The following is a 12,194-nucleotide window of genomic DNA, read 5'->3' as shown; positions in this document are numbered from 1 at the left end:
AATTTGCTACAGGGTAGACTTTCTCACAAATCCTGTTGGTATCTGATTGCTAATAGTATCTTGATGCGACTGTTGAAACTTCAAATTTCATGCAGTGTTTTCTGTAGAAGATAATAACTCAGATGTCTCTTAGAAAGCAATGCATCTCACTATTTTTTTAAAAATGTACTATCATTTAATAAAGTGCATAAGAAACAGTTTTTTTGTGGGGGAGAGGTGCCTGAATAAATAATCAGTTCTGTGCAAGCTAAGTAAAAATGCCTTTGGCTTTTTCTAAGCAGTATCTTACATCTTCCCTTTTAACTACTACACTGTGCATTTAAGTGCACACCCCTTAAGGCAGATACTAAGCATAAAATGCCATAGTAAACATTTGAAAAGGAAAGTAACAAGACATGGCTGTCCTCCTTTGTAGCTGGAATTGCTTTTTTTCAGTTTGGGTTAAAGTATCATAAATGTAAATTTAAAAAAATATTAGCCATCTTCGTTAGTTGAGTAAACAAAGTCAGCTTTTGTCTGAAACAGCTGTTTTTTAATAGGTTAAGTTTAAAATTTAATGAAGGATATAATTACAGAAAATAAGCATTTAACATTTTCCACTCCCTCTAGCTTCTTTTCCAAACCCATCTGCTTCTGCCTACCAAGAGATATACATTATGCACATTATACTTAAATTGGTTAGAATGGGTAGAAATCTTAGTGATCAAGAGCAATTTTCTTTTCAAGAAATGTCAGTGTAGGAAACTTTATATATGATGATATTAAGTAGCTGCATTCCCCCCTTTCACGATGAAAGTAGGATTATTGTGCCCCAGTAGAAAACCTTAAAATTTGTCATTCTATCACCCACTTAATTGAATGCCATTGAAAAAATTACCCTACAGAAATGTCCCCACAAAGGCACCCTTCTGATTTTTTATTAATTCAACCTTTATAGAGTTAGATTACAAAGCATGTTTACAGGAATACCCTTTTCCCCCATTATAAACCCCAAAATGGCATTATTATTATTATTATTCCCATGTCACAGATGGAAAACTGAGGTTTAGAGATGAAATGACTTTTCCAAGGGCAAATGCTAAGTTGGCAGCAAAGCTGGGTCTAGAAGTAGTTAAGTCCATTCAGTACAAAATTTATAGTTATATTATATATATCAAAGATAGAGAAATCAATTAGTGAATGGAAGAAATGTGTTCCATCTTATTTCAGCTTCATGCACCATGGCCGTAGGAGCTCCTGTCCTCTTATTACCTGGGATGGATAGGGTGAAGCCTAGAACTATAATCTGAAACGCCTTCTGTTCAATCTGGCTGTTTTGATTTTATCGTCTGCATTTTGCTGCCTCCTGAGACCTTGAAGTCTCTGTCTTCTCCCATGAAATAGTCACCACCTGTTTTCCCGTTCAGGCTCTGAAGCTGACCTTATGGGGCTAGGGCAAGTCGCTGTTTTGAGGGTTTTTCCCCTCCAATCCCTTTATCCTCTATGCATTTAAGATGTAGGATGATATCTAGATTGAAGTCCATATTGAGAAATGAGGTAGCCAGGAACCTCAGTCTCTCATCACGGATGTCGAACTTCCACTATTGCACGTGCAGTACAAGTTGCTGATGTGTAGCCCACCTGTTACCTTTGTTTCTTAGGTAATATGCATGTGTCACTAGCTGAGGCCCTGGAGGTTCGGGGTGGACCTCTGCAGGAAGAAGAAATATGGGCTATATTAAATCAAAGTGCTGAAAGTCTCCAAGAATTATTCAGAAAAGGTAAGTCTTTTTGTCTTTTTCTTGCTTGCTTTTTTTTGTTTGTTTGAGTATCAGGTGGCGGAAAAACAAATAAGGAGGCAGAGTAAAGAAAGGAATACTTTTTCTTATCTTTCTTTGGGCAAAAAAAGCTCAGATCTTGTCTACCTTCATTTGAACATCTTCTTTGTCCCTGATATTGTGCTAGGTGCTGAAAATATAATGGTGATCCAGTCCAAAAATATTTGCCTGTCTGGTCTGGAGCTTGTAATCCAGTGCAGAAAATTGCTATTAGTTAAAATACTTATATAAGCAAATGTAAAAAATGCAACCATGACAAGAGCTACGAAGGAGAGGATTCAGTGACTGTGAAAACCCCTAATAGCATTTGACCTAGTTGGGGAAGAAAAGGAAGGTTCCCTGAATAAGTCACCTCTGAGCTAAGAAAGAAGAAAAATTAACTGGAGAAGGGGAAAACATTCCCAGCAGAGACAGTAATATGTGCATCCCTGTAACGCTAAATTAGGATAATGTAGGCTGAATAACTAGTTTGGCGCTTTCCTGTAGAGATGATCACCGGGTCCAAATGACTGTTGGCATTTTGGAGCTGGAAAAGTTAGGGAGTCACTCTTTGTCCAAAAACATTTAATACTATACTGAAAGGTTCCACATGAAGATGGTGTTTGCCATTTAGCCCGCATGGCCAACACCTATTTAGAATAATAGGTAAAGAAATCAACCTTCATCTAAAAGAAGAATTAAACTTTAAAATTGATTTGAGTAATTTAGTCAGACACAATAAACATTTCAGAAATGGGGGAAGATTTGAGCATATAATATAGTTTCTTGAAGTATGGTCTCTGGTTGAGTAGCATCACCATCACCTGAAACTGGTTAGAAATGCAAATAATGTGGGTCCCCACTAGACTTACTGAATACGAAACTCTAGGGGTAGAGCCCAGCAATATGTGTTTAACAAGTCCTTAAGGATATTTTGATTCATGTTAGAGAGTCATTAGACAATGTTATTGCTGAAGACCACGAGCCATGGGAACCTTTTGGAAGGTGTAGAGGTGACCACTCACTGAGTATAAGAAGGTCTAGAGCAGAGAGGAAGAATGTTTGGAGACAGATGGTAAAGCTTTGTTGTGGTTGCTTTTATTTTCTAATCCAGGGACAGGAATTTGAAACAGTGTTGGGGCCCTTCCAATTCTGCTATAAACTAGGTTTTTTAGATCTTTGATTAGAGTTAGGATTACTCTAAAGAAAATTTATTCATTTTATCTAATGCCAATTACCTTAAATCTAGCTATTTTAAGTAGACCTTGTCTTTGTTTGCTTCATTTTCATTTTTCAGAAAATTTGGAAGTATGGGCATTCTGGAGTATAAAGCAGTAATCATGCTCCAAAGATGTTGTTGAAGGAAAGATATGTTGGTGGCGTTCTTTAGTTAGCTAACAATAGTCAGTTTAATATTCAAGAAAACAACTGTTGCCTGTAAGGTTTTGTGTGGAAGATCCCAATAAGTAGAGGATGAAACTGTTGCCCTTAAGGATTCACTCAAATCAGACAAGATGCATGTGAAGAGTTTACTACTTCAAGAACCTGTGCCAAATAAATGATTGGGGCAATAAGTCCTACAGACGTTCAGAGGAGGGAGAGATAATACCTCTTTTTATTATACTAATGGCAGGATCACTGCCCTGGCCATGACTCATACAAAGTATCTGGCACACTGCAAATACCTAGGGGTTTTTCTTCTTTCAAATTTTGTAATGTTAATAGAGACTGAATGTCTGAATGTAAAGTACTTGTCATTAAGATACAATTACTGCATAGCATATTGGCACATTATAATGGAGAGACTTACTGGATATATGAAGTGTGAGGCATTTAGGTCTTAAACACCGTCCAATGGGAGCTGGATACCATAAGGCCTTCAATCCAATTCACAGGGAAACATCAGTAATATAGAGAAATTGAATTTGGCTTCTTTGGCATTCTGGAAATTACCAACCATTATAATTGACAATTGGAAATTTGTATTTATTTGGAGGAAATTTATGCTTATTTGATTTTTTTTTATCTGAAATCTCTGTAAATTTTCATTCCCTGGTTTGATAACATGGTATCTTTTTGGCCCAAGTTCTTCTCCTGACCGTTATAACAAATTGAAATAAAACAATTATTAGCTTGCTTAGTTTGTGAATGAATGGTGTTGGTCTTGGTTTTCTAGTAGACACCCTTACGAATAACAGTAGGAATGTTAGGGGTGGAAATGCAAGTAAAATACAATGGTCTCTAAGAAGTTTGTTTTTCTAAAATGTATTTTATTCTCTTGGTTTTGTCTTTTTGTGTCTATTATATAAACCTTAGTTTTGGTTCTGATGGATGGTGTTTCTTCCCCTATCTTGAACTTGTATGTGGCTCCTGTGTCTTTTTCAGTATATAAGTTCAAGTATGAGCTCCTATGAATACAAGGCTGGAAATAAGCATTTCCACTGGGGGATTATTGAACACAAATCAAGAAAATGATGTTTCTTAATCTTTTTGAGCCTCCCAGCAATTTTAGCCTTTTTTAAAACAAAATTATTGTGGTTGTTATTCATAGAATAATGATATCTAAGCATGACCTTACTGAAAGACACCATATTTAAAGGAGTTTCTTTTCAGAGAAGGAAAAATATAGAACTTTTTGAAAACTATAATTCCACACATTTAGATAATGGTGATACTGATAATTGGTTCTCCTTTTATTACAAGTTTCTTAGTTTTATTGTTTTATGATTGTTAAAATGTGCAATCTCTATGACTACTTTTTATAATTTTTAAAGATTTTGTTATGGCCTTGTATATGGTCTATTTTGTAAAATAGTCTGTGGGAATTTGAAAAGAATGTGTATTTTCTATTTCTAGGATATAAATTAACCTTGTTCGTGCTTTTAAAATTTTTCTGTAACCATATTAGTTTGTATACTTAATTTGTCGAATTCATAGGGATAGTTAAAATTTCCCATTATAATGATGTCTTTCCCTGTCTTCTTACTACTGCCAACATGTGTTTTCATGCTATTTTATATGATACATATAATGGCTAATGACTAATTTAAATGGACTGGATATTTTATCAATATAAAATAACTTTTTTCCCTTTTTACTACTCATTGACTTAAAGTCTATGCAGTCTGCTCTTTAATATTACCACCTCTGCTTCCTTTTCCTTGTCATTTACCTAGTATCTTTTCTCCTTTACTTTCAAATCAGCTGTGTTAAAATTTAGGTATCACTTGTAAATAGTAGACGGTTGGATTTTACTTTTTTGCTTATTTTCTTCTAAAGATTTTATTTATTTGTGAGAGAGAGTGAGCGAGAGAGAGATAGAGAGAGAGAGAGAGAGAGAGAGCATGAGCTGGGGAGGAGCAGAGGGAAAGGGAGAAGCAGACTCCCTGCCTAGCAGGGAGCCGGATGCACAGCTCCATGTGGGGCTTAATCCCAGGCCTCCGGATCATGACCTGAGCCTCAGGCAGACACTTAACCAACTGAGCCACCCAGGCACTGCCCTCCCCCCACCCTTTTTTTTTCTGCCTATTTTTTTAATTAGGAAATTAAAATGGCAAATGAAATAAAAATTCTGGAAGAATTTCATTAAGGGTCCTTTCATATTATGACACTCTAACTGTATGCTTCTTAATCTACTTTATTAATTGATTGGAAGGCATAGCTAATGTCAGAAAATATATATTCATTTAAGATTTAGCTTTTACATCATGGATGAACTCATGCAAGAACTGAGTGTTCCTAGATAATAAGAAAGCACTGCCATTCTCATGTGCTTTCTAGATCATCTTTAGAACTGAAATTATTGCTGCCTTGAAAATTTAGTTTACAGTATTAGTTCCCCAAAACAGTGATTTTTTTTTTCTTAGTTATGGAACTGTTGCTCTTTGCAGAAAACAGATGTTTTGAATCTAAGGGATTTTAAGGTATTAGAGTGGATGATTGGTTGTTGCTAAATTTGCCTCTTCATGACTAATCAGAGGAAAAGAAATAATCTCCCTTACTGAGGCAAGAATATAAATCCCTTTATATGTAATCATTTCTGGTTCCCTGTTTATTAAATAAGATAATAATTAATGAAATTAGTAAATTAAATAAATAGTTAAAAATAGAATAAAGCATTTTCATAAAATGCTAAAAAACAAGCAAAATTCACTGTCTAAATAAAAACATTCAAAGAGTTAACAGCAAGTATCCTTGGAAAATTAAGAAGACTGTTTCATTTCTTATTCTTTTTGGGAAACAAATTTGAACAAGGTTGCAGAGAGCAGGGCATATAGCCACCTTTGGCGGTATTTCATTGTAAACACTTGCTTATATGCGTGAATGAAAACAAATTACTACAGATATCTGGGACAAATATCAAATAAATTTCTCTGTTCCTCACTTCTTGAAAAGTGTTTTAAAAAGTAGAATTTGTTTGTACCGTTCTGGAAAACAGTCGTACTAGAGAATTGTCTGTTATTTTATTATCAAAATTAAGTGAAATGTAAGTTTTTTCTTTTTTTTATTAGTGCAGTTGCTTACATTAATAAATACTTTCAGGGAGGGCACCTGGGTGGCTCAGTTAAGTGTCTGCCTTCAGCTCAGTTCATGATCCCAGCGTCCTGGGATCGAGTCCCACGTCAGGCTCCTTGCTCAGCAGGGAGTCTGCTTCTCCCTTGACCTCTGTCCTTCCTCCCTGCTCATGCTCTCTCTCTCTCAAATAAATAAATAAAATCTTTTTTTAAAAAATAAAAAGTAAATACTTCCAGGGAAATTTTCTTGCTACTGAAAGGGAAAAATAACATACAAGAAATACATAAACTCAGAACCACAAATACATATATATTTTTATTTATGGAATCAAACTCTTTGATCTGGAAAGATCTTAACACATTTCACCTGATCATTTTTAGAGATAAGGGAACAAGGCCCGGTTTAAAGACTTATAAGAATTAATGTTGGCAGGAGCGCCTTCAGCTCAGGTCATGATCCCGGGGTGCTGGGATCGAGCCCTGCGTCGGGCTCCCTGCTCCACGGGAAGCCTGCTTCTCCCTCTCCCAGTCCCCTTGCTTGTGTTCCCTTTCTCACTATGTCTCTCTCTGTCAAATAAATAAATAAAATCTTTAAAAAAAATTAATGTTGGCAGAGCAGAAATAATATAACTTTTAAAACAAGTCGTTATGAGCAATAACTATTTAGAGCCATAAAATTACTTCATTATACATGACAATAAAGTTTTAAAATTAGCCTTTCTATAAGCATAGCAACAGAATGTTTAGAGAAATAATATCAGGGGACAAAAGTGACATCATTTCTGGGGCACCTGGGTGGCTCAGTCATTAAGTGTCTGCCTTCCGCTCAGGTCATGGTCCCAGGGTCCTGGGATCGAGCCCCGCATCGGGCTCCCTGCTCAGCGGGAAGCCTGCTTCTCCCTCCCCCACTCCCCCTGCTTGTGTTCCCTCTCTCGCTGTCTCTCTCTCTCTCTGTCAAATAAATAAATAAAATCTTTAAAAAAAAAAAAGTGACATCATTTCAGATTCTACAGATATTAAAAGAATAATAAGGGAAAGTTATGACCAAAGCTGTTGAAAAAATTGACATGGAAATTTAAATTCAATGTTGAAATTGAAATGGACACCTTAAAAGACAAAAACTACCATATGCCATAGTTCATTCAAGAATGAATAGACAACCTGAATTGCCCTATATCTATGAAGATGAATGAATGTATATTTCTAAATGTTCCACAAAGAAAACCCCAAGTCCACATTGCTTCGCTAGAGAATTCTAAAAATTTATGGAAGAAATAATAGCAATTCTTTATCAAACACCTGAAGAAAATTGAAGAAAAGCAAATACTTCCCAACTAATTCTGTGAGGTTAACATTAATATCAAAATCAGACAAAGACATTAATGAAAATAAAACTATAGACCAATATAACTCATGAACGTAGAGGCAAAAAAAAATTTTTTTTTGAGAGAGAGCATGAGAGCAGGGGGAGGGGCAGAAGGAAAGGGAGAGAGAGAATCTTCAGCAGGCTCCACACTCAGCACAGAGCCCAAGGCGTTCAGTCTTAGGACCCTGAGATCATGACCTGAGCCAAAATTAAGAGTCTAATGCTTAACTGACTGAGGCACCCAGGCGCCCTTCTTAAAACATTATTAAGAGAATGACAGGAGAAGTCACAGACTGGGCAAAAATATTTGTAAATGATGTAACTGATAAAAGGCTTATATCCAGAATACATAAAGAATTCTCAAAACTCAGTAGTAAGGAACAAACAAACCCCCAAAATGGGCAAAAGATTTGAATAGCTAGTTTTCCATAGAAGATATACAGATTTCTAATTTCAAATAACTTGAAATTATTAGACTTCAGGGAAATACAAAAATCTCAATAATATCATTAGTCATCAGAAAGATGTAAGATTACAGCCACAAAGAGATATTAGTTCACATCTATTAGAATGCTTAAAATTTAAAGGTCAACCATTCCAGGAATTGGCAAGAACTTGGGGGGAACTGCTATACTGCATGTACTGCTAGTGGGGATATAAAATGATCCAGTTTCACATTTTGGAAACAGTTTTAACAGTTTCTTGAAAAGTTAAATATACATTTATCATACACACTCCTAAGTACTTAACCAAAAAAAATTAAAACCTATGTCCATAACAAAGCCCTGTATGTAGATACTCATCTTAGCTTTATTTGCAGTAGGCAAAACCTGGAAACAAACCAAATATCCATCAACAGGTGAATGGATGAACAAATTGTAGTATGTCCATATAATGAAACAATACACAGCAATAAAAAGGGGTAAACTATTGATACGTGCAGCAGTGTGGATTAATTTCAAAATAATTATGCTGAGTGAAGGAAGTCAGACAAAGAAAACATACTGGATAATTCTAATCTAAAACTCTATAAAGTATGCAAACTAAACGGTAGTAATAAAGCAGATTGGTTGCTTGGGGATGAGAGGTTCAAGAAGGGATAGAATGCAGGGATTACAATGTGTATGAGAAGACTTTTGGGGGGTGATGGATATGTTTATTATCTTGATTGTGATAACAGTTTCACAGTGTATTCATATGTCAGAACATGAAATTATACTCTTTCAGTATATGCAGTTATTATGTGTCATATTATGCTTTAAAAAAGCTACTTTAAAATATATCAAATGTGGGCGCCTGGGTGGCTCAGTTGGTTAAGCGACTGCCTTCGGCTCAGGTCATGATCCTGGAGTCCCGGGATCGAGTCCCGCATCGGGCTCCCTGCTCGGCAGGGAGTCTGCTTCTCCCTCTGACCCTCCTCCCTGTCATGCTCTCTGTCTCTCATTCTCTCTCTCTCAAATAAATAAATAAAAAATCTTAAAAAAAAAAAAATTAAAATAAAATATATCAAATGTTTTCTAAAGATTATTGTTAAATTTAGAACTTAGCCTTTTTTCTTAATTTGAAATTCTTTTTTTTTTAACTCTTGTGGTTTTTGTTTTTTTTTTAAGATGTTATATATTTGAGAGAGAGAGCAAGAGCACAAGCAGGGGGAGGGGGCAGACGGAAAAGCAGACTCCCTGCTAAGCAGGGAGCCCGATGTGGGGCCTGACCCCAAGACCTCAAGATCACGACCCAAGCTGAAGGCAGATGCTCAACCGAGTCACCCAGGTGCCCCCAAACTCTGTGTTTTCAAAAGAAAATATTTTCCAATCAAATGCTGACCCAGACTGTCTTGGTTTATTTTTCTCTTTATTGGTCAAATAGCAGAAGTAGATTCCCCACCTTTAAAAATTAATATCATCAAATTCTTAGAATCATCTAATAAGTATATCTAAATTAGTGTATAAAGTTTAATATATTAAAGTGATTAGAAATATAGGGAGGGAGTTCAAGACACTGAAAATTTTATTTATTTATATGTATATATTTTTAAGATTTTTATTTATTTATTTGAGAGAGAGAGAATGAAGAGAAAGAGAGCATGAGAGGGAGGAGGGTGAGAGGGAGAAGCAGACTCCCCACCAAGCAGGGAGCCCGATGCAGGACTCGATCCCGGGACTCCAGGATCATGACCTGAGTCGAAGCCAGGCGCCCAAGACACTGAAAATTTTAAAAACAGGCAGTGTTATGGGCTGTATTTTGTTCTCTCAAGAGTCCTGTATTGAAATCCTAACTCCTGATACCTCATGATACGACTGTATTTGGAGGTAGGGTCTTTAAAGAGTTAATTTTTTTTTTTTTTTTAAGATTTTATTTATTTATTTGAGAGACAGAGAATGAGAGACAGAGAGCATGAGAGGGAGGAGGGTCAGAGGGAGAAGCAGGCTCCCTGCCGAGCAGGGAGCCCGATGCGGGACTCGATCCCCAGACTCCAGGATCATGACCTGAGCCGAAGGCAGTCGCTTAACCAACTGAGCCACCCAGGCGCCCTTTAAAGAGTTAATTAAGTTAAAATGAGGTTATTTGAGTGGGCTCGAATCCAATATGACTGATATTTTACTAACAAGAAATTAGGACAGACGAACACAGAGCAAAGACTATGTGAGGACACAAGAAGATGGCCACGGACAAGCAAAGAGAGAGGCCTTAACAGAAACCAGGCCTACTGGCACCATGCTCTTAGGTTTCTAGATTCCAGAAGTGTGAGAAAATTCTATTGTTGAAGTTAACTCTGGCTCTGATTATGTGTAGTGGTAACCTTAGCAAATTAACACAAGCAGGATTAAAAAAAAAAAAAATTAAATATCCAGAAATTAAATATATAGGTACTAGGCTTATAACCTCATAGGAGATCTTTAATAGCAGTTTATACAGATTCTCTTTTCTTTTTAACAAGAAAATTAGTAAACTGTACAATAGAACTGAGGAGTTCACTTGGATATTAAAAATGTAAGGGAGTTAAGGTTCATGGAAGATTGAATGAGAAGGTCCAACGTACCCCTCAAATGAGTTCCAAAAAAGAAAACTAGAGAGAATGAGAAAGAGAACAATAAATGAAAATACGATAGTAGAGAATTTTTCAGAATTGATTAAATACATAGATCTTCATATTCTAGAAGTTTAAGTCACGGTCAAAAGAAACAAAAATATAACCAAACCTAGATTCATGTGCTTGGACATACAGAACACAGTAGATAAAGAGAAGATTTTTAAAGCTATCAGAGTAGGAAAGATGGATTAGTTACAGTGAAAAAACAATTAGGCTAATTGTGGACTTCATAACAGCAACAATAGAATCAGAATTTGGTAAAATATTACCTTCAAACTGCTGTGAGAATATGTTGTAATTATTTTAAAAATAATAAAAGAAGAAAAATTACTGAAGAATGACCTAGAACAACACTGTCTAATGGAAATATAATATGCACCATAGATATAATTTAAAATTATCTAGGAGCCATGCTTAAAAAGGTTAAAAAATAGATGAGATTAATTTTAATATTTCATTTAATCCAATATATTAAAATATTCTAATATATTGTCAATATAAAAAAGTATTAATAAGATGTACACTTTTTTTTAAGATTTTATTTATTTGACAGAGAAAGACACAGCAAGAGAGGGAACACAAGCAGGGGGAATGGGGGAGGGAGAAGCAGGCTTCCCGCGGAGCAGGGAGCCCGACGTGGGACTCGATCCCAGGACCCTGGAACCATGACCTGAGCTGAAGGCAGATGCTTAACGACAGCCATCCAGGTGCCCAGATGTACACTTTTTTATACTAATTTAAAATCTATTTTATATTCACAGCCCATCTCGATTCACTCTAAATTTCATCAAAAATATTTAGGTTTTATAAAAGGTATTGATGAAAAAGTATGTTTACATACTCAAGTTGTTCCAAGCATACTGTAAAAAGTTTCCTAATAACTGATTAAATACTAATTTTTAAATTTGTTTATTTTTTTAAGTAGGCTCCACGACTAGCATGGAGTCCAGCGCAGGGCTTGAATTCATGACCCTAAGATCAAGACCTGAGCTGAGATCAAGAGTCACTTAACCATCTGAGCCACCTAAGTGCCCCTTCATTTTAAAATTTAAAATATATGTGAAATTCAGTTTCTCAGTTATGTTAGTCACATTTTCGGTTCTTAAAAGCCATATGTGGCTAATGGCTACTGTACCAGAATGTGCAGATAGAAGTTAATGTCCTCTTAAACTGTCAAACTTAAACTGTCAAAACAAAACCATTTTCATGTAAAAAGTAAATATTTACCATCAATAAAACATCATTGAGGAAACTACTAAAAGATGTATTTCCAGAAGAAAGAAATTTAACCCAGAAGGAAGAAGGCTTAAAAAAGATGATAAGCAGAATAATTAGTTAACTTGATGGTAAATCTAAATAAGCATTGGCTATATTAAAACATCAATAATAATGATGTCAGATTTAAAGTTAATAGCATTGGGGCGCCT

The 12,194-nt window shown here is 35.7% G+C and overlaps 1 protein-coding gene across 1 annotated transcript in view; it reads left to right on the top strand.

Annotated features, from left to right (window-relative positions):
* Positions 1-12,194, top strand: part of PTPN13 (protein tyrosine phosphatase non-receptor type 13) — a 203,483-nt gene that overhangs the window by 50,767 nt on the left and 140,522 nt on the right. Inside the window, exon 2 of the mRNA XM_081813137.1 lies at positions 1,641-1,760. Within this exon, the coding sequence (XP_081669263.1) occupies positions 1,646-1,760 (115 nt within the window). The 5' untranslated portion in view covers positions 1,641-1,645. The remainder of the gene's footprint in view (positions 1-1,640; positions 1,761-12,194) is intronic.

This window comes from Leptonychotes weddellii, chromosome 2, assembly GCF_054177405.1.
Source record: "Leptonychotes weddellii isolate Sample4059 chromosome 2, ASM5417740v2, whole genome shotgun sequence".
NCBI lineage: Eukaryota > Metazoa > Chordata > Mammalia > Carnivora > Phocidae > Leptonychotes > Leptonychotes weddellii.
Note: the sequence above shows the minus strand (reverse complement) of the source record. Positions and strands in the feature narration are given on the sequence as shown.